At 39.8% G+C, this 22,855-nt stretch overlaps 1 protein-coding gene across 3 annotated transcripts in view; it reads left to right on the top strand.

Moving 5' to 3' along the window:
• Positions 1-22,855, top strand: part of LOC126187851 (adhesion G protein-coupled receptor A3) — a 173,234-nt gene that overhangs the window by 78,759 nt on the left and 71,620 nt on the right. For all 3 annotated transcript variants that reach the window (XM_049929165.1, XM_049929166.1, XM_049929167.1), the window contains 3 exons: positions 1,887-2,050; positions 5,676-5,812; positions 22,149-22,363. In XM_049929165.1, coding sequence (XP_049785122.1) covers positions 1,887-2,050; positions 5,676-5,812; positions 22,149-22,363 — 516 coding nt within the window. The remainder of the gene's footprint in view (positions 1-1,886; positions 2,051-5,675; positions 5,813-22,148; positions 22,364-22,855) is intronic.

Here is a 22,855-nt window from a genome sequence, read left to right on the forward strand (position 1 = left end):
TCATTTTTTTTCTTCCTATCATTCTGTTTTGCGCTTAGGATTTTTTATGCATATTAATTTAATTATTTTTATTTATTTACCATAATATTTAAATATCTGAAAATGCTGATCTATCAGTTAAAAAACAAAAGATGAAATTAAACAGTGGAACAACATTATGAAAAGGATAGTAGCTCCTTACCATGTAGCGGAAATGCTGAGTCCAGGTAGGTGCAACAAAAAATTTGTCAAAGCTTTTAACCAAACAGACCTTCAACAGAATTAGACAAAACACAGATTCACACACACAAGTGCACACACAAATGCAAACACACACACACACACACACACACACACACACACACACACACACAACCACAACCACAGTCTCTGGCTGCCAATGTCAGAATGGCCTGGGCAGCCAGAGACATTGGTTTTGTGTGTGTGTGTGTTTCTTTACGTGTCTGTGACTCAGCATCTCCGCCATATGGTGAGTAGCAACTATCCTTTTCATAATATTGCCAAAGATGAAATTAATTATATTGTCTGTGGTGTGGTGTCAAAAATGTATGTTTCATTGCAAAATGTAAATTTTTTGGATGATAATCATCGTACAAATATGTAAAATATAAATTTGTATTACACTATTGACATAATTGCACAGATGTAGATTTATATAAAAAAAAGGATCATAAGTAAAACAAAATTCAAGCAAAATGAGCAATCGAAATAATGAATGCAATAACATGGATGAAAATATGTGATGATATAATGGAATAAATTAAATCAAAGTAAATGCATCAAAAGAATTAAAATCATGAACAGAGATTCCAAGTGGAAAGAGAATGATATGAAGAAGAAATGAGGACAAGTGAAAAAGTTGAAGTGGTGATTAAAATGATGTGACAGAGGAATACAAATACAAAAATTACATTTAAACCAATTAAAAATTTGAATATGTCTGCTTGTGTCTGTATATAAGTGGATGGATATGTGTGTGTGTGTGTGTGTGTGTGTGTGTGTGTGTGTGTGTGTGTGCGAGTGTATACCCGCCCTTTTTCCCCCCTAAGGTAAGTCTTTCCGCTCCCGGGATTGGAATGACTCCTTACCCTCTCCCTTAAAACCCACATCCTTTCGTCTTTCCCTCTCCTTCCCTCTTTCCTGACAAAGCAACCGTTGGTTGCGAAAGCTAGAATTTTGTGTGTATGTTTGTGTTTGTTTGTGTGTCTATTGACATGCCAGTGCTTTCGTTCGGTAAGTCACATCATCTTTGTTTTTAGATATAATTGAATGTCACATCATCTTTGTTTTTAGATATAATTGAATAAAAATATTTATCTAAGTCATTTTGATAGAGATTAAAAAATAAAAAATTTCAAAGTGCCCGATGAGATTAGAAACCCACAACCTTTTGCATTGGAGGATCGTACCTTAACCATTGTGCTATAAAACCAACTTATATAACATTCCTTTTTTTAAATGGATAGAGCATCACATCAAATTCCAAAATTTTAAAACACACTGCTCTTCTTTGGATCTTCTTTATTTCCTCTGCGAAACCTATCTGGTACAGATCCAAGACTGATGAGCAGTATTCAAATATTGGTCGAATAAGGGTTTTGTAAGCTACCTTGTTCATCAGTTGAACTACACTTCTTGAGATTCCTTCCAGTGAATCTCATTCTGACATCTGCCTTACCTGCGATTACTTTAATACGGTTGTTCCATTTTAAACTGTCCCCTACACACACTCCCAGATATTTAATGGTTGTGACTGCTTCCAGTGACAGTTCTGCAATGGTTTAATCATACAGTAATGTGTCTTTCTGCCTATTTATTCACGATGTATTACATTTGCTTATGTTTGATAGTGTAAAAAATTTCAAAGACTGCGTTACCTCCTACAGGTTGTATTTGAAGGAGACTCCTTGCAACTACGATGTCGTGCTCCCAGCATCACCCAAGAGAGAGGTGTCACTTTTATTACTTGGATCAAGGAAAGTACTACTACATCAAATACAAACTCTCTTATAGAAAGCAGCATGTTGCAGGATTCGGGTCTTGTTGAAAGGTAAGTAACTGATACTGTCTAGGGCCCTTTATTCCTCATATGTGTGCTTTACAATAGAACCCAGTATTCCAAACAAATTGGGGGCTTGGTGTGTTTGGATTCAGAAATGGTTGGATTAACTGAAAAAAAAGAAAAGAAAAAAATGCACTGTATGTATACAAATAAGGTTACCATCCACTAGGCAATGTTGCATAGTGACCCGTATCACACCAGAAAATCCCTCCCATACAGCCTGGCCATCCGCGGATGGCATATCTGCAGTGATAAAAACTCCCTTGCTCAATATACTAAGGATCTCTCCAAGGCCTTCACAGACAGGCATTATCCCCAAGACCTAGTTCGCAAACAGATCTGCTGCGCCATTTCCCCTCACACTCCCAATCCTCCCACCACCTCCAGGAACCAGCCACAAAGGAGTGCCCTCTTTGTCACCTAGTACCAGCCCGGACTGGAAAAACTGAACCATATCTTTTGCCAGAGCTTTGATTAACTGTCATGTCCCTGAAATGAGGACATCCTGCCCGAGATCCTTCCCACCCCTCCTAAAGTGGTGTTCCATTGCCCACCTAACCTTCACAATATCCTAGTCCATCCCTATGCCATTCCCAATCCCAACACCTTGCCTCAGGGATCATATCCCCATGGAAGACCATGGTGTGCAAGACCTGCCAAATCCTGCTCAGCACTTCCTATTCCAGTCCTAACACAGGTTTATCCTTCCACATGAGGGATCAAGCCCCCCTGTGAAAGCAGCCGTGTCATTTACCAGCTCTGCTGCAATCATTGCACAGCTTTTTATATTGATATAATTACTTACCAACTGTCCACCAGAATGAACGGCCACCACCAATCTGTGACCAAGAACACAGTAGACTACTCTGTGGCACAACATTCAGCTGAACATAAAATGCTTTATTCCAATGGCTGCTTCTTTACCTAGCTCATCTGGATCCTCCCCTCCACAATCAGCTTTTCTGAACTGTTCAGATTGGAGTTATCCTTATAAAATGTTCTCCCCTCCCGCAATTATCCTGGTCTCAGCCCATAGTAACATACTGTCCCCACACTCTATCCAGCAGTTTCCAGCCCCTCTGTCCTATCATCTCTTCCCCATTCTTGTCTCCCAGCCTCTTTGTTTGTCGCCCTCTGCCAATATACCTCTCCATCGTTCCCTGCTCCTATCTCCTTTATTCCATATCTTCATGCTGCACAATTTCATGGTGCTGCACCTCTTGGCATTCTAGTCACTGCACACTTCATCAGACAGCATTTGCCTCTCTGCCCACCCTTACAGTAGTAACCCTTCCGCTTCCCCGTCCTCCAGATTGCTTCTTGCATTCCACGTGATAGTTGCATTCTGGCCCAAGCTGCCAGAGTTGGCAATCGTACGCGTGAGGTGTGCTTGCATGTATGTATGAATGGCATGTATTTCTCTTTTGTTGATGAAGGCTGTGGCCAAAAGCTTTATGTAAGTGTCTTTTAATTGTCCCTATCTGCAGACTTAATATATAAAAAAGAAGCAATGTATCTTCCTACATTGTGGTTAATTAAACTAGTCCATTTCAGTGGATTACGCTTTGTCATTCTACACCAGCCATTTTGACCACCTAAACATAATTTAATCATTGTTACTAAAAATGTGTGACCTGTTCGTGTAACATTTTCACATGTATGCATATAAAGTTGTCTTTGCCTACATTTGTGAACTGGCTACCTCGTAATGATTATAGATGTCAGTTAGTAATGAATCACAGTCATCTTTCTAATAATTGATGCCTCTTGTTTGTTGCATAGTGTATATTTGTACACTGCCTGCATCCTCGCTAAATGCCTAGCATTTGTCCCTGATTCTTATGTGTGGTTATGTATACCTTATCAGTCAAAAAATTTTCAGCTGATTTTTGTACATTTCGTACTTGTTGTTGCTATGCAGTTTCTAACTTTTGTAAAACTAGTTTGACATTTTTGTTTACGAAACATCGGACATTACGCCCATGGCACGACCGTGTAATCCCTGCCCTCTGGTAGGCAACATAGTCTTCCTTTCCCCTCCATCTTCCTATGATTGCTACTAGTCTGTCAGCTTATGTTACATATACACTATGTGATCAAAAGTATCCAGACACCTGGCTGAAAATTACTTACAAGTTCATGGCACCCTCCATCAGTAATGCTGGAATTCAGTATGGTGTTGGCCCACCCTTAGGCTTGATGACAGCTTCCACTCTCGCAGGCATACATTCAATCAGGTGCTGGAAGGTTTCTTGGGGAATGGCAACCCATTCTTCACGGAGTGCTGCACTGAGGAGAGGTATCAATGTCAATTGGTGAGGCCTGGCACTAAGTCGGCATTCCAACCATCCCAAAGGTTTTCTTTAGGATTCAGGTCAGGGCTCTGTGCAGGCCAGTCCATTACAGGGACGTTATTGTCATGTAAGCATTCCACCACAGGCCGTGTTGAAAGATGCAGTTACCATCCCCGAACGCTCTTCAGCAGTGGGAAGCAAGAAGGTGCTTATAACATCAATGTAGGCCTGTGCTGTGATAGTGCCACGCAAAACAACAAGGGGTGCAAGCCCCCTCTATGAAAAACACGACCACACCATAAAAACACCGCCACCGAATTTTACTGTTGGCAATACATACGCTGGCAGATGGCATTCGCCAGACCCACACCCTGCCATAGGATCGCCACATTGTGTACTGTGATTTGTCACTCCACAGAATGTTTTTCCACTGTTCAGTCTTTCAATGTTTATGCCCCTGATGGTATCAAGGGAGGCGTTGTTTGGCATTTACCGGCGTGATGTGTGGCTTATGAGCAGCCACTCGACCATAAACTCCAAGTTTTCTCACCTCACGCCTAACTGTCGTAGTACTTGCAGTTGATCCTGATGCATTTTGGAATTCCTGTGTGATGGTCTGGATAGATGTCTGCCTATTACATATTAGGACCCTCTTCAACTGTCAGCAGTCTCTGTCAGTCAACAGATGAGGTCGGCGTGTACGCTTTTGTGCTGTATGTGTCCCTTCACGTTTCCACTACACCATCACATCGGAAACAGTGGACCTAGTGATGTTTGGGAGTGTGGAAATCTCACGTACAGACGTGTTATACAAGTGACACCCAATCACCAGACCATGTTCGAAACCCGTGAATTCCGTAGAGCACCCCATCCTGCTCCCTCACGATATCTAATGACTACTGAGGTCGCTGATAAGGAGTACCTGGCTTTAGATGGCAGCACAATGCACCTAATATGAAAAACGTATGTTTTTGGGGGTGTCTGGATACTTTTGATCACATAGTGTACAACTAATAATGCTTTTATCGTGTGACTCTTTGTGCACTTCATTTATTGGATTTTGTACTTTGTTAATGCCTGTTATAGTTTTTCATGTTCTATGTACAAATTTGTTCTCATCTTACTTTTTAGCTATCTGATGATGGAAAAAAAAACTTAAATGTATCAAGTGAGCAATTTGAGTAATAAAGTCATTTTTCACGGGCATTATGACTTCTTTTAAGTGACGTAGTCAGCTCCAATACAGTACTACATTGTGATTTATGCTTAGTTTGTAATTTTATAATACATTGTGGCTCAAATTTTTCCCTTTCTTTCAGCTCACTTGACATTCAGCACCTGTCTCAAGAACATAGTGGACAATGGAACTGCATTTTGGTGTCCGATCAAGGAAATCAGACACAAGCAATTACTTTAATTGTAATATCAAAAGAAACTAAATACTGCCCCCAGACAGGTACTTTACTTTTTCAGTCGTTTTTAATGCTCTGTCATTCCTTACAGCAATCCCAAATATATAATTGTGACCCTGAATGCCAGAATGTTTATGAGTTGAGTGAAATTGGAAAGTATTCAGTGTAGATAGACTTATTCTGAAGTGTATTATTTAGCTGTATATTGTATAATTTTTTTATGTATCTGTTAATTAATAGTTCTGAATAAACAATGTTGAATGGAGTAGCCAGAGTGTGGTAGAAAGAAACACATGTTGTCGGGATATCATCCTTTTATCAACAACAATAAAACTACAGTGACACAGCTTGCAGCTAACGATCAGTTTCAAAGTATTGTATCAAATTAACAATAAAGTCATAGTGATATAGCCTGTACCTATCTCGTCAGGGGTACATAGAGGGCAGTTAATGGGATATTCAGTACCTATCTCGTCAGGGGTACATAGAGAGCAGTTAATGGGATATTCAGTTGAAAAGAAAAGATCTGACAGGTTGTTTACTAAATCGGAGTAAGAGAGTGGACTTTTTAACATATTATCAGCAGTAATATCATTAGAGATAAGGGAAATTGTAAATGTATTGTCTATAGCACATGTGCATTACTTTTATGGCCGGCGTTGAATGAAAGCTCCCAGAATTTTGTCTCTCAGTGTTATGGAAATTTTTGAAATGTATGTACTAAAAAAATGATACAAAATGTAGAATAATTGGATGGTACAAATGAAAGAAGTTATCAAAAGGAATGTGAGTTGGGGAAGATAAAGGGAAGGCTTTCGTTTCAACAAAGAGCTTACGGTAAGTGGAAGTGGAGAAAAAGTGGTGACAGCAGTGAAATGAGGTGTTATTATAAAAATATAAAACTGAAATATTTGAATCAAGTGACTTTGATCTGTAGACTGTTTTATTGAAGCTTTCCAGACTGGTCTATCGTTTGCAAGTCTCTTCATATCTGCATAATTACAGCATCCATTTGAACTTGCTAACTGCAATCAAGCCTTGTCTTCCTCTACAATTTTTGCTCCCCCGTCTACTTTTCACAATTTCCTCTACCACATTAACTACTCCTTGATGCTTCAAAAAGTGTCTATCGACCTGATCTTTATATTAGTAAAATTGTGCCATAAATTGCCTTTCTCCTTGATTCAGTTCAGTATCTTTCCATTAGTTATCCTATTTACCCATCTAATGTTCAGCATTCTTTTGTATCATGACATATGAAAAGCTTCTATTTTCCTCTGGTCTATTCTGTTTTTCATTCGCATTTTACATCCATATAAGGCTACCCCAGACAAATATTCTCAAGAAATACTTTCTAATATATAACTTTATATTTGTTGTTAACAATTTTTTCTTTTACGTAAAAGCTTTTCTTGCAGTTGCCAGCTGCATTTTCATTATCTGTACTTCTATTTTGACAGTTTTGTTGCTCAAATAGTAAAACTTGTCTACCACTTTTAGTAGCCCATTTCCTAATCCAGGAGTTGTCAAAGTGTGTCCCTACTCAGAGAGGCATCACAGCATTGCAGTAGGAGCATCACGGTGGTTTATTTGCTTTGTGAGAAAAGGAACAACCTGTGCACTAGTAGTGGGCCAGCAAATAAGTGTTGTTACCTTGGCAGTGTGGTATATGGCAGACTAGTATTGAGGAAGAAAAAGTTGAATGATAAAGATGTACATCATGTTTTTCCCTGCTCTTCATATTGTTCTAGAAGACAGTTGATTGAAGAATTGAAGTTATGTGTTTGTCGGTCATTTAACTGAACTCATGATGCCTTTCTGAAGTACTTTCCAGACGGTAATCAGTACAACTGGACCAGTGGATCAAAGATTCTTTCAGTACAGAACTTCTATCAATACTTACTGTGGAAGGACAAGAGCAAGTTACTGATATTTCTTCAGGCAACACATAGAAATCGAACTTCATTTCCTCATCATTGCTTGAGTTTTGGAGGTTGATGAAGCAGGAGTGGCCCCAAGTAGGTAACAAGGATGTACGAATTTCAATACCTTTTGCAACATCCTGTTTATGAGATAGGTTTTCAAGTATTGGCAGTCATTAACACAAAATATAAATGGTGAATTAATGTAGAGAAGGAGATGCAAGTCACAGTTTCCGATCTTGTGGCAACATTTGAAAAATTGATGATGTTGATGAAAAAGCAGCAAGCTCATCCTTCCCATTGTTTTTGTTGCAAGAAAAAGATGTAATAACATTAAAGGTTGGTTGAAATGTGTAATGTCAATAGTTAATATAGGAATGACTACTGGTGTTAATGTTTTTAAAGCTTTATTTATTTACCTCACACTTCCAGTTGGATGTCTTGTGTGAAAGGAGTTGCGGTGTTCATGTTCAGGTCAAGGGAGCCATGACCCAAAAAATTTGAAAACCACTGCCCTAATCTTATTCTGTCAACATCACGACTTAATTTGACAACATTTGTTTTACTTTTGTTGATGTTCACTTTATAACCTCTTTCAAATACAATATTCTTGACATTCAGCTGACCTCCCGAGTACTTCACTGTCTGTGTCAGAATCATAACATCAACAGCAAACCTCAAATCATTCCTTTCTTGTGAAAGTTTTGGAACTATGTTATCAATGAATCATTGGAAATATCACTGTCTGAGGCCATTATCAATCAGGACTGTTGAGTTAGATAATGCATGGAATCCTGTTATAAAAATAAAACTCCGTGCTGTGCATAAATGGCATCATTCTGCAATTTTGTCATGTAAAGATGATCAGTTTTATAGCGATGAGGTGAGCTTTCACCAAAGAGGGCTCTCGCAGTTGCACACAGACTTGCAGGACATGCGCATTCACTGTAGCAACGCATGCACAGTGACAACTGGTTACATGTCTTGTGCACCAGCTTGGCTTTAAACGACTCATTTCGGTGCTCTTTTGCCAGTATATGCCTGAAAGTGGCCAGAAGACGATGCACAGAAACATTGTGGCAGCAGTTTATTGACATCATTTCACTTGCAATTTTGAGAAACTTTCCTTTCTTCTTTCTGTCAGGTTTCTGGATAAGTGTTAGATTAACTTTTGCACCCTGTATGTGATACCTGATAACTTCAAATTTCAAAGTTTGTTCTTCAGTCAACATAGAAAAAAGCATTGTTCAGCTCTGCAAATAATTTTATAGTGATCTGCAACTAAGAAGGGCTCTCTGTCCATGTTCCACACCTGCATGTTCCATCTGTGGCCTGCTCTCGTAATTGGAGCGATGACAGGGGTGAATGTCACTCTGGATCACTGTTTCTACTTCTGACTTTCCCTACAAACATTTGTGTGCTTGGAAATCCATTGCTGTTTCCTCTTAACACTTGTCATGTATGCATTATACCACCCATAATGAACATTACAGTTCTAAGTATCCTCAACATACCTAAACTAACATGAAATTGAATGCTAAAAGTTCTACATCACACACTACAGACGGAAGTGGCAGAATGATGGAATTAGCTGAGTGTCATGTGGTACATTGCTCCTTACCACTGCACATCACCCCACTATCTTATGTTCATACCAGTACAAAAATATACCTTTGTTTTTCTTCAATCTTCTTGTTCCACCCTCAGATCAGTTTCTTTCAGCTTTCCCATTCTTCTGTAAATAATTGGTGTCATTATTTTGCAACCATAACTTATTAAACTGATGAGTCAGTAATTCTCACACCTGTCAGCACCTGCTTTCTTTGGTATTGGGATTATTGCATTGTCCTTGAGGTGTTTCGTCTGTCATATATCCTGTGTACCGAATGGAATTTCATGGTTGATTCTCCCATGGACCTTTGTTAATTCTGAGGAAATGTCACCTACTCCAGTTGTCTTGTTTCAACTTAGATCTTTCAGTGCACTGCGAATTTCTTCTCACAGTATTGCTCCTCCCGCCCCCCATCTCAACTTCATCCACATCCATTTTCCTTTACATAATATTGTCTTCAGCTGTCGCTCCTTTATTTAACCATTCTATATGTTCCTTCCAGTTTCAAGCTTTTGTGCCTTGCTTAGTACCAGCGTGCATTCTGAACTATCGATTTGCATACAGTTACTTCCCTTTTCTCCAAAGATAGCTTTAATTTTCCTAAAAAGTGGCATTTAGCGTTTCCTTATTGATGTATGCTTCTACAGGTTTGCATTTTTCTTCTGGCTGTTCCTGCATTCCCATTTTGTACTTCTGTCAGCCTGTTTTTAGATGTCTGTGATCACTTTAGCATGTGTCATTCACTGCAGTTTTATATTTTCTCTTTTTCTTAATTAAATCTAATGTTAGTGCTTTATCTAATGATTTCTGCTGGGCCTTGATGACTGCTTGTTCATTTGCATCTTTGCTGTGAGGGCAACATTTTAAGTTTTTACTTAACAACAGTGGAAAGTGAACATCTTTTTGTACAAATAATTTTATTCTTCCTTAAAATATTTGACTTCGGAATTAATGTACATTTTCATGTGTCCAAACCAACGATGGAAACAATTTCGTGTCTGCTTTTGGTGCTTCATAAAATTGTGATGAAAATTGCTGTCCACAAATTTTATGTTTGACAAAATGGAACAAAAATTATTTATTATGGAATAAATCAGGTGAATATTTTCAATTTGACAATAATTAGATTTTTTTCTCTGCGAAGTAGTCTGTATTTGATGTGCCACCTGATATTGTCATGATGAAGACTGAGTCATCTTCTTTGTTACTTTTCCTGATTTCATTGATGAGTTGTAACAAACAAACTGTTATATACCATTCAGCATTAGCTGTTCTTTAATTTTCCAAAGCAATGTACATGACACGTCCATTGTAACCAAAGTAACAAGCAATCATTTTCTTGGAAGTGCTTCATGTACAACACTAATCACCAGCTGACAGCTACTTAGTTTTCAGCTTATATGAATATTTACAAGTTTCTTCTACTTTTATGTTGTTTTATATAGATTTTGCATTTCCTGGGTCAAACTTTCTAGCATTTTCTCACATCAATTGACACTACTGTGTTTTGGAGCTTTGGTCAGAGTGTATGAATTCGACCAAGAACAGATCTTTCTCAGCTAAATTAAGTCAAACATACAGCAGTCATTGATATGCTCACAGATGCCTGTATCTCACTGTAAGTCACATGTCAGGTCTCATCAGTCATGTTGCACACAGCATCAGTGACATGGTGGAAGAGTGTGCGTACAGTTTGTGTCCTGTGCTGAAACTTGTTTTTAGTGCTATAGGCAGAACAACTGCATCATCAAGAGCACATGTAGAACAATATCAGTACATACAGCCACTGCTGATGGCTTAATAAATTGAGACAAAACATACCAGGCAAAACAATAATGACTTTATTCAGTTGCTTAATGACAGTCCTAGCCAGAAAAGCTTTAATACAATACAGGGTGAGGCAAGAGCCTGGATACAACCCTATAAAAGTTGAATGGTGTGAGGACTCATATTGGCATTTCATATGAGGTGTCTGTGAGGGGGCGGGCAACATATAGGAGCTGTGATGACAGCAGCAGCCATCTTAAAAAAAATCCGCCATCTTGGATTTGGGTTATGTATTTAAAATGGGAATGTTGTCATGTGCACATCATTTTGTACTGCCTCTTTCTCAGGAATACGCATGTGAAATCTGTTGTAAGATATCTTTATTTGTGTAGGAGTTAAAGTTTAGGACACTTGTCAGAGTTGGCATTAAGCATAAATGGTTTCAAATGTCCCCACAGATAAAAGTCAAGAGATGTAATATCAGGGAACCACGGTGGCTGTTTGATAGGACCCCTCCTGCCTATCCAGTGACCTCCAAACTGTTTATCCAGAAAATGTCTGAAATCAGTAGAATTGTGGAGAAGTGCACTGTGTTGTTGGAAGAAGGTTGGTAAATCACCCCGCACATTCAACAGCTCAGGAAGCACATAATCGCAGATACCTCTCCCCATTCAAGGTTCCATCAATAAACACTGGACCCACTGGACGATTCTTTTGTCCCAAGTCTCACACCAAACCATCACTTTTTCGTAACTGGCATCTTACAGGGATCCATTCACAAGGGGCTTGCATCTGACCGGTAATGATGATTCTGTTTGTTTACTTGCACTTAAAAATTAGCTTTGTCACAGAATAACACCTCCCGTATGAAGTTTGGATTCCTGTTACACTGATCCAGAGCCCATTCTGTAAATTGCACCCACTGATCAGGGTCATCCTCCAAGATATTATGTTGCAACTGTAATTGTATGGGTGCCATTTGTGTGTGTGCAACACACGCAGGATTAAACACTGATTGACACTGGATATTGCTCATAACCACCATCTGCTGCGATGTAGACTTTTCATAGATGATGCTACAATTGCTGTTGCAGTCTCCTCATCGGTGGCTGTTCTTGGATGTCAATTGCTTGGCTTGTCCACCAAAGAACCCATTGCACAAAAGTTATCCAATAACTTGAATACTGTCATATATGAAATGTCCATTTCTCTTAGGATGCTGGGCATTGAAGTCAGGAGCAATAACTCTGGTACTTCGTCCGCCACTTATCAGCACAATTTCTATGTGTTTCTGCTGTTTAAGTGCCATTGTGGATGACTTGCAATAATTAACAGAATTGATCACCTCCTTGTAATTTCAAACTTTAACAGGCCATACTCCTACACAAATAACGTTAAGACAGATTTCACACATGTATTTCTGAGAAAGAGGTAGTTCAAAATGATATGTTTCATGACCCCCTTCCTACCCAAAACCAATGACCTCACTGTTTGATTCTCTCCCCCAAATCAACGAACCCAACCCAACCCAACCCAACCCAACCCAACTGCAAGATGGCAGATTTCAAGATGGCCGCCAGCTTTACTGTCGCTCCTGTACGTTGCGCGCCCATCTACAGACGTCCCATGCCAGATGCCATTATGATTCCTCACACTGTTGAAGTTTTATAGGAGTGTATCCAGACTTTTGACTCACCATGTAATTTGTTCAATGTTGGAATTATTTCTTGATTCTTATAAAATTCCTCCATCATTTGTCAAATGATCAGATTTGTTGAAACTATCTATAATGGCATATTGCCTGCACAAATTCTTAGCATTCTTCCATGATGATTACAGTTAACCTTATAGCTTATTTTGACATTTGTTTCCAATGCATACTGTTGTGGCAAGGATAATTTTTGTATGGATTCCAGCCCCCTGATTGGGGCTCAGTACATTATTTAACAGTCCATTTGTGCCATCTGTTAAGTACAGACACTATAATCCCTTCTCTTCTTCTTTTAGATTAACAGATGGTCTTTACTCTACAAATACCTTCTGTTTGTACTGTGCGCAATTTCTTGCAATGTAGTATGTCTATGCATCATTTCTAAATAACTTAAGTATCTCACTAAATTGTATAAATAAGAAATCCACTCACCAAATGGTGGCAGGAGAAAACACACAAAATTTAAGAAAATGTGCAAGCTTTTGGAGCCAGTAACTCCTTCTTCCAGCAGAATGAGTGAATGGGAAGGAGACAATGTTTAGGAAATGAGGAGAGTTACCCAAAAGTCTCCCAGAACCTGAGTCAGAGGAGATTGGAAAGACCGTTTGTTGGGGACTGCACTGGACAAGTTTGAAAACTTAAAGGTGGAAGATAGATTAATAATCAAGGCAAAAACTGCTGACAAAACATTGTGCAAGAGTTAATAAGAGTGAAAACCTAAGTGCGTTACACGTGGTGAAAACCTAAGTGCGTTACACGTGGTAGACCCATGAGGACGGGAGGGGAGAGAATAGACAGGTTATTTTATGAAAGATTGGAAAATTAAAGGGTGTGAAAAAATGAATAGTTACTGTAAGGAAATGTTAAGACTGAAGAAAGTAATGTAAATTAAGACCAGGTGGGTGGTAAGAACCAAGGGCATGTTGTAATGCTGGTTCCCACCGGCATAGCTCTGAGAAATTGGTTTTAGGGGTTAGAATCCAGATCGCCTGTGTGGTGAAATAGGCACTGAGGTCATGACTGTCGTGTTGTAAAGCATGGAACAATTGGATATTGTGAGCATGGGGCAACAGGATATTGTGTGTTGCCAGTATACACCCTCTGTCTTTGCCCATTCATCATAATTAATAACTTGGCAGTAGTCATACCAATGTAGAAGGCCAAATAGTGTTTACATAACAGCTGGTACACGACATGTTTCATTTCACAGATGGCTCTCCCTCTGAAAGTATATGTTTTGCCAGTTCGAGGCTGGTATAGGTGGTGTTTGGAGGGCGCATAGGGCAAGGCTTACAGCGGGGACAGTCTCACTAGTAGGAGCTGTAGGATAGGGAAATGGGTGCAGAAGGTGCATAGAGTCTGACCAAGATATTGCAGAGATTTTTGCGGGCGGAGTGGAAGTAGCTAAAAAGTCAGTCTAGGTGGGATGGGCAAAATGTCAGACATAGTGGATCTCATTTCAGGGTATGATATTAGTGGGTCATAACCCTATCACTAAGTATATAAATAGGATTAACTGATGTTGATAACTAATATAACAACACAAGAAATGCACATAAACAAAATCCTTGTAAATCTACTACTGACGGACAAGAAACTTTTCTTAGCATGTGTGTACAGCAGGTGTAGCGCTCTTTTGGGAAATGCCACTTACCCCATCATGAGTGCTGTTCACAAGCAGATTGTATAATGCTGATTGAAATACAAACAGTGGAATACATACATAGTGATAACCAGACAGTGTTCTGTGGAAGCTTGAGAAGTAGATTGGTACAAAATTTCTTTCGTCTTCAGGGCCTGCAGACACACACTGGTATAGGTGCCAGTGCTGTGGTCATACTGGAGTGAGGGTTTGTGTCAGGTGGATCAGTAAGGAGCATAGGGAAGAAAGGAAGGAAAGCGAAAAGCAGAAGAAAAGAAAGGAAAGGGATGGACAAGCACTAGGTGAATGATGTTTAGAAAGAAACAAGGATAAGAGTATGTCACTGGAGAGAGCTTGTCTTGGTATAGGTAGGGTAGTTTCTTGCATGTGGTGATATATGAGGCTGGAATTCATGGTGGAGGGAGGGAGAATGCGAGATAGAATAGAGGGTAAGGGTGAGCAAAGTGCATACGAATGAATCAAATTGTACAGAGGAACTCATTATGAAGTGGTGAGGAATAAATCCTGGGTGAGAGGAAGGAATGGATAAAAGGGGCAGTAGTAGATGAAGGTACTTGTGGAGATTGATGCCAGGGGGAATTACAGAACTGAAGAATGTGTTGGAGGGATAATGCTCACATAAGTAATACTGAGAGAGAGAGTTTGGATGGTTGGAAGGGGTTTCCTAGATTTATTGATTTACGAAACAGCCATAGGCATCAATCTGATGCATGGCCACTGCCAGGCACAGATAAAATGACTTTAATGACTGCTGTAAAGTACTGGCCTATTATGTGTTAACCTAAATCATCAGCATCTTCTTTCACACTACAGCCCTTGATGACATTTTTGGTAGACCTTTCCTTCTGGTTGAATACAACCTGCCTTTCATTATTTGTGTGGGCATCCTGTGATCCGCCATTCGCTCCATATGTTCTAACCTGTGTATTCTTTGAGATTAAATACACTCCTGGAAATTGAAATAAGAACACCGTGAATTCATTGTCCCAGGAAGGGGAAACTTTATTGACACATTCCTGGGGTCAGATACATCACATGATCACACTGACAGAACCACAGGCACATAGACACAGGCAACAGAGCATGCACAATGTCGGCACTAGTACAGTGTATATCCACCTTTCGCAGCAATGCAGGCTGCTATTCTCCCATGGAGACGATCGTAGAGATGCTGGATGTAGTCCTGTGGAACGGCTTGCCATGCCATTTCCACCTGGCGCCTCAGTTGGACCAGCGTTCGTGCTGGACGTGCAGACCGCGTGAGACGACGCTTCATCCAGTCCCAAACATGCTCAATGGGGGACAGATCCGGAGATCTTGCTGGCCAGGGTAGTTGACTTACACCTTCTAGAGCACGTTGGGTGGCACGGGATACATGCGGACGTGCATTGTCCTGTTGGAACAGCAAGTTCCCTTGCCGGTCTAGGAATGGTAGAACGATGGGTTCGATGACGGTTTGGATGTACCATGCACTATTCAGTGTCCCCTCGACGATCACCAGTGGTGTACGGCCAGTGTAGGAGATCGCTCCCCACACCATGATGCCGGGTGTTGGCCCTGTGTGCCTCGGTCGTATGCAGTCCTGATTGTGGCGCTCACCTGCACGGCGCCAAACACGCATACGACCATCGTTGGCACCAAGGCAGAAGCGACTCTCATCGCTGAAGATGACACGTCTCCATTCGTCCCTCCATTCACGCCTGTCGCGACACCACTGGAGGCGGGCTGCACGATGTTGGGGCGTGAGCGGAAGACGGCCTAACGGTGTGCGGGACCGTAGCCCAGCTTCATGGAGACGGTTGCGAATGGTCCTCGCCGATACCCCAGGAGCAACAGTGTCCCTAATTTGCTGGGAAGTGGCGGTGCGGTCCCCTACGGCACTGCGTAGGATCCTACGGTCTTGGCGTGCATCCGTGCGTCGCTGCGGTCCGGTCCCAGGTTGACGGGCACGTGCACCTTCCGCCGACCACTGGCGACAACATCGATGTACTGTGGAGACCTCACGCCCCACGTGTTGAGCAATTCGGCGGTATGTCCACCCGGCCTCCCGCATGCCCAGTACACGCCCTCGCTCAAAGTCCGTCAACTGCACATACGGTTCACGTCCACGCTGTCGCGGCATGCTACCAGTGTTAAAGACTGCGATGGAGCTCCGTATGCCACGGCAAACTGGCTGACACTGACGGCGGCGGTGCACAAATGCTGCGCAGCTAGCGCCATTCGACGGCCAACACCGCGGTTCCTGGTGTGTCCGCTGTGCCGTGCGTGTGATCATTGCTTGTACAGCCCTCTCGCAGTGTCCGGAGCAAGTATGGTGGGTCTGACACACCGGTGTCAATGTGTTCTTTTTTCCATTTCCAGGAGTGTAAATTTTTCTGTCTTTCACATTAACCTGTTATATTTTGTGATTGTATCTTACTCTCTAATCCTCTGCCGCTACTCTCTAAACCTCTGCCTCTCTCATAGGCCTGTAAATTTTTTGCAGGAGTTTTCTTCCAAGTGTCCTTAGGTTTTTTATATCCTCTTCTGCCATTGTCCACATTTCTGACCTATTTGTGACAGCTATTTTTACAACTCTCTAACCTGGTTATTCTTGTAGAGTACTCTTAGATACCTGTAAGGTTGCATAATATGCTCTATTTCCTTCTTTTATGCTTTCTCTGATTTCATATTACTATCGCTGATCAAAAAGACATGTAGATAATGGAAGCAGCTGACATCTTTAAAACATTTATTTGAGGTCTTCAGATTCTGTGGCATCCTTCTAACCTTAGAATTGGAGATTATCACATATTGTGTCTTGCTTTACAATAAGTCCAGTTTTTACTCCTTCTGCTTCCATTATTTTGTACATTTGTTTAAGGGTGTTTACATCTCTTACTACAATTGCAATATCATGTGCATATGCATATATCTGACTGAATTTCATCATTATTATACCTCTCTTGTCTACTTTTTGTATCAGACTGTGCAGTGCCAAGTGAAACAAGATGGAAAAGAAACCATCACTCTGTTTCAATCTACCTGTAAAGTTAAATCTCTTGGTTATTTTGTTATTCATGTTTACATTTGCCTCTGTGTCCATCATTGTTAACGCTCAGATGTCCAATTCTTACAACGCTTTATGCAATTCTGACCCGTTGACACTATCAAAAGCTTTTTTAAAATCAACAAATGTGAAGTGGAGCTCTGTCATATTCATAAAATATTTCCTTTATTTGTCTAATAACAAACAACTGGTCTAAAGTACCTTTATGTGACTAGTATTCTTTGACAATGTTTTCAGCACACATTTTTTATCCTTTCAGTCAGTATCTCTGAAAATATCTTATAGGTTGTATTAAGTGAAATTATGCCTCTATAATTCAAGAAGGGATCGGTTGGTAGGACATGTTCTGAGGCATCAAGGGATCACAAATTTAGCATTGGAGGGCAGCGTGGAGGGTAAAAATCATAGAGGGAGACCAAGAGATGAATACATTAAGCAGATTCAGAAGGATGTAGGTTGCAATAAGTACTGGGAGATGAAGAAGCTTGCACAGGATAGAGTAGCATGGAGAGCTGCGTCAAACCAGTCTCAGGACTGAAGACCACAACAACAATAACAACAATTCTGATGCACTAATTTTTTTCCTTTCTTATATACAGGACATATTATTCCAGTTTTCCAATCCTCTGTCTCACTTTCAGTTTCCCATATGTTACTGACACCATCCCATCTTCACCAGGTGCACAGCGGTTTTTCGGTTTATATAGATATCTGGTCTGAGATGGTATCGAGCATATCTTCAAAATATTCTGCCCGTTTTCACAATATATTTTATTCATGTGTGATTATCTTGCTATTTTATTTTTTTGTGCATTTGGTTTTGGTTGAAAAAATTTCTTTGTCCTTCTTATTGCATGATAACATTTTCTTGTTTCATTCTGTTCCTTTCGTTCTTCTGTGCCTTGAAGTTTTTGTTTCAGCCATTCCTTTTTCTTATGTTTCCTTTGAGCATTAGGCCATAATTCCTTAACACCTTCACATTTCTTCTTGGTCCTTTCTGTAGCATTCTCAGTCTTCCTGCATTTTTATGTTCCATTGGTAGTCTACATTGTCACCAAACCATTTACTTCTTTCCTGTCCTCTTGTCCCAGTTGTTTCTTCTGCTGCCTGTTTCACGGCCCCTTTCATCTCTGTTTTTGATCGTGTTTCCTCACATGCTGTCAGAACACCTTTAATTTTTGTTTAGTGCATCTTTACAGTTTCAGTATATTCAGTTTTTCTATAGTCCAGTTTGCTTTTTCCATTACAGTTTTCTATATTCCAGCTAACTTAGCTAATTTTTCTCTTGCTATGACTTTTACCACATAGTGCTCTGAATCACTGCAGCTCGTACATCTACGGCTGACAAGGTAAATCATGCTTTTTATAACACATGGTCTGTTTGATTAACTACTCAACTTAATCTCCATGTTCTAAGATGTATTATTCCATGTCTAAAACAGGTACTCTTTCTTGTGTGGTAAATTATTAATAAGAGCAAACTGAGATTGCAAAGCTCCAACCTTTGCATTTAAAGTCTCATCAAACTAGCAGTAGATTGTAGTTGCGTACTTCACTACATGTACTTTAAACGTCTTCAAAAAACCATTCTTTTATTCCTTCCAATGCTTCCTGTGTTGGTTCGTATGCTGTGTTCTCATTATATTCCTGAATTTTCCTTTTGTCCTAAGTCTAAGTTCAAATTCCAAAAGGCTTGTCGTAACCCCTTTTGTTGCTATAAATCCTACTCCAGATTAACCTTTTCTTCTTTTCACTCCACTATACAACAGAAAATACTGGAACATATCTACACTTCTTATAGTGTCACAATATGTATGTAAATTTCATGAACTGTTCAGCATTTTCTTTTTTTCCCCTTGTTTTTTTTTCTTTTTTTCAACATTGTTTGTACATTACAGGTTATTATTGCCAAATATTTTGCCCTTTTCCTTTGCTGAAGCCATATCGTGTATGTCAATTATCGAAGGCTCTGGTTGTGGGTGCGTAATACGACTCATTCCAGTGTGGGTTTATTGGTCCCACTTCCTGCCCCATGATGAAGAACTTTAAATTTTTAGGGTTTACTCCCCCAGAAAGCTTGGCTTCCGTACAACTTTTGAGCCCTCCTTGCCGTCTGAAGTGGATCACTCTTTGCCTGGCTCCTCTGCCAAGGCCTGTCCAAGTTGGTGCTACCACCAGCGTAGCCCTCATCATCCTCGAAGCACACGAACCCTCCTACCCAACACTAGCAGGTGTCTTCAGTGGTAACTAAATGTTGGCAATATCAATGTTCAAAACCTTGCTAGGCAGGGATAAAATCTTGAATGCACTTGCAAATAAATATGCAGAGTGGTGGATAACAGCCACATAACTATGTGAGAAAAAGGAAAAGCTGTTTATGAAATGGGAATTGAGAATGTCTTTTTCCAGTTAGTTTAGATAGAAGTAGAAAAAAAGCTAGATGCTATCACATATGTGTACTACTATCAATAATAGAAGCATTTTCTAGTGTATATTTTTCTCCATGCTAGTATATTACTTGGTATCTCTGCCCTCCATCCCCATGCACGCATACAGTCGCCATCAAAATAAAATATGTTGGCTTCTAAAAAGTTTAATTCATTTGTGCGATACACTTGGTTTCTAAGGGCCATAGATGACAAAAATGTCCTGAAGTGAGAAGTGATGCCCTACTGTATCATTCAGCTTACAGCAATTAATAAAGAAATGCCAATGTATGAAGTGTAGAATGTAATAGAAAGTTACTCTTTAAGAGGACTGAAATTGACTATATATTAAAAATAAATAAATAAAAGGATCAATTGTTTTGTGGATGTGTTTGTTTCATAGGTTGATCATTTGCAGAAGTGGGCCAGTTTCAATGCAGACAGTTGCCGTGAAATTGTCAGAAACCTCTAGTTACAAAGCAGTACTGTTTCATAATAATTTTATCTCAATTAATTTGAAGAGACAAAACATCTGCTCTTTAAGTTTTCATGTTTAGTCATATTTTGACTCTTGTACCCGCCAGACGTGCACCATACATGCATTGTGTTCTTGTCTAGTGTAATGAGCTTTCAGGTAACAAATAGTTCATAAGCAGTGAGAGTACTAAAATCATGACTAGCAGTAGAGTTGGATACATTATGCAGTCATTGTAGAAATAAGTATTGTTCTCAAAGTTCAAAAAAATATTGTTATGAAGAATGACAAAAGGACGTACAAGGGGGTTATAATTAAACTTTCATTACTTGAGCCATTGTAGATGGAAGACTATTTACTGTGTGCATATGCAATTTCATAGGAATGATGTTCAGACCATACACTGCAGGATTTGCGTGTAAAGCTGTTTTATCAAAACAACAATAACACTGCTGCTGCTGTTTGCTAGTATTATCGACACATTAAAGGAACACAGAAAAGTCCTTTTTCCACATCGGTGTTGGAGAATGTGATTCAGAAGTTTGAAATAATTGGTGGTTTGAGAACTGCTCCTGGGAGAGGCCGACGGCCAATTACACCAAAAATTGTTGAAGAAGTTACTGTTGCCATGCTGAGAGTGCTGGATGCAGCGTACAGTCTTCAAGCAGTGCATATGCTGTGTCACAGCAGCTCATCACTCCATGGTCCACTGTTCAAAAAGTGCTGCGAACAATTGTGGAACGATATCTCTAGTGCACTTCTAGGTTGTCATGGCTGTGGGTGGACATCACAATGAGAAATACTCATAACTGGAGCATAAACATGCTACGCAATTAACAAATGTTATCCACTAATATGAAAATTAAAATGTGCTTCTTTCAATGGTTTGCTATTTTTCTTTCACGGATTCTTGCAAATGTTTCCACTAAGTTTCACTGCCCTGCAATCACTCATTTTTCATGCAGACTCTCTCATGTACTGAAATTTTAATTATAACTATCCTGTTCATACAAAAACTATTTGCTCAATTGTCTCAGAGTTTCAGACCAGTCTTTTTTTTTTCTTCGTGTTTTAAGAAATATGACCTTTCAGCAAGTCCATTACCTTGTCAGAACACTGATCCTTTCCACAGCTTTACTCAGTCTCAGTGGCCTCCAGTGTAGATTTCATTACATTTTACAGCTGTAGTCTGCAGCAATTATGTAGTCCTTTTGGAGGTAGTCTGGCAGTATTACAATTCTGTTCTTGTATGGTTGTGCTCTTTTACTTTGCCATCTCATTTAGAGCTGCTAGTTCTTTCCATATTGATTTAGAGTTAGCTACAAGCGTACCTTTTGTGTGAAAAGTTATGAACTATTCCATAAGTATTTTGTAAAATTAATGTGTTTAATTTTCTTATTCACATATTTGGTTTAGTTTCTTACAGCTTGGATCCATTGAGCTGGAAGATTATAAGTATCGAAATGAATATAAATTGTGGACATACCTTTCCTAAACCACTGCAAAATTCCAGCAGTTGTGAAATTGAGGCTCGCTTGTCTGAAAAAAATCATGTCACAAATAAGATTGTTGGAATATGGACTGTAATGGCCATCACAGATCATGGATCTGATTTTAAGCCTTGGTTCATATATGTGTTGTAGTTTGTCACAAATGTTTACCACAGTGATTCTTATGCTAAAGAATAACAAATTTTGTTTAAGTTCTGAATTACTTTTGATGTCTGTCAGTGGACTATGTTTTCTCTTTTCTCAGTAACATCTAACAACAAAGGGGTGTACATATGGCCCAAAACTGTTGTGGGTCATACAGTAGTAGTAGACTGTCAGGGTGAGCAGATCAAGGGCCATGGAACTGGACCTCAGCAAGCACACCACAACTGCACCATTGATGGGCAGTGGGATGCCCTCGATACGTCTGCTTGTCCATATACTAGCCACATCACTAATGTGCTTGAGCAATTTTCAAAGGTAGGCTGCACGTGAAGTAAATAGTTTTATCCGTTACAATAACATATATGATGTTGCCATCACATTACAATTAATATTGGCAGAGAGTTATTGAATGACTTTCTTGTACATATAATTATAATAGGAAAGTTCTGTTAGATTGTAAACACTTTAGGTGTTGAAGAGACCACTCACCAAAGAAAGCAGACGTGCCGATTCATCGACAGGCACACACAAAAAATAAAAACTTGTTAGTTTTCAGAATGAATCATTTCTCCAGCTAGAGTGAAAATAAACACACACACACACACACACACACACACACACAAACATTTTTGCCCCTATATGGCCATCCGTGGATGGCTTATCAGTAGTGATGAGAACCCCCTTGCCCATTATGCTAGAAGTCTTATGAGGGCCTCCACAGACATGCACGACCCTCCAAATCTGGTCTGCAAACAGATTTCCCCTGCCACATCCTCATACAACCCTAATCCTCCCACTACCCAAAAG

The sequence above is a fragment of the Schistocerca cancellata genome, chromosome 5 (genome assembly GCF_023864275.1).
Source record: "Schistocerca cancellata isolate TAMUIC-IGC-003103 chromosome 5, iqSchCanc2.1, whole genome shotgun sequence".
Lineage (NCBI taxonomy): Eukaryota > Metazoa > Arthropoda > Insecta > Orthoptera > Acrididae > Schistocerca > Schistocerca cancellata.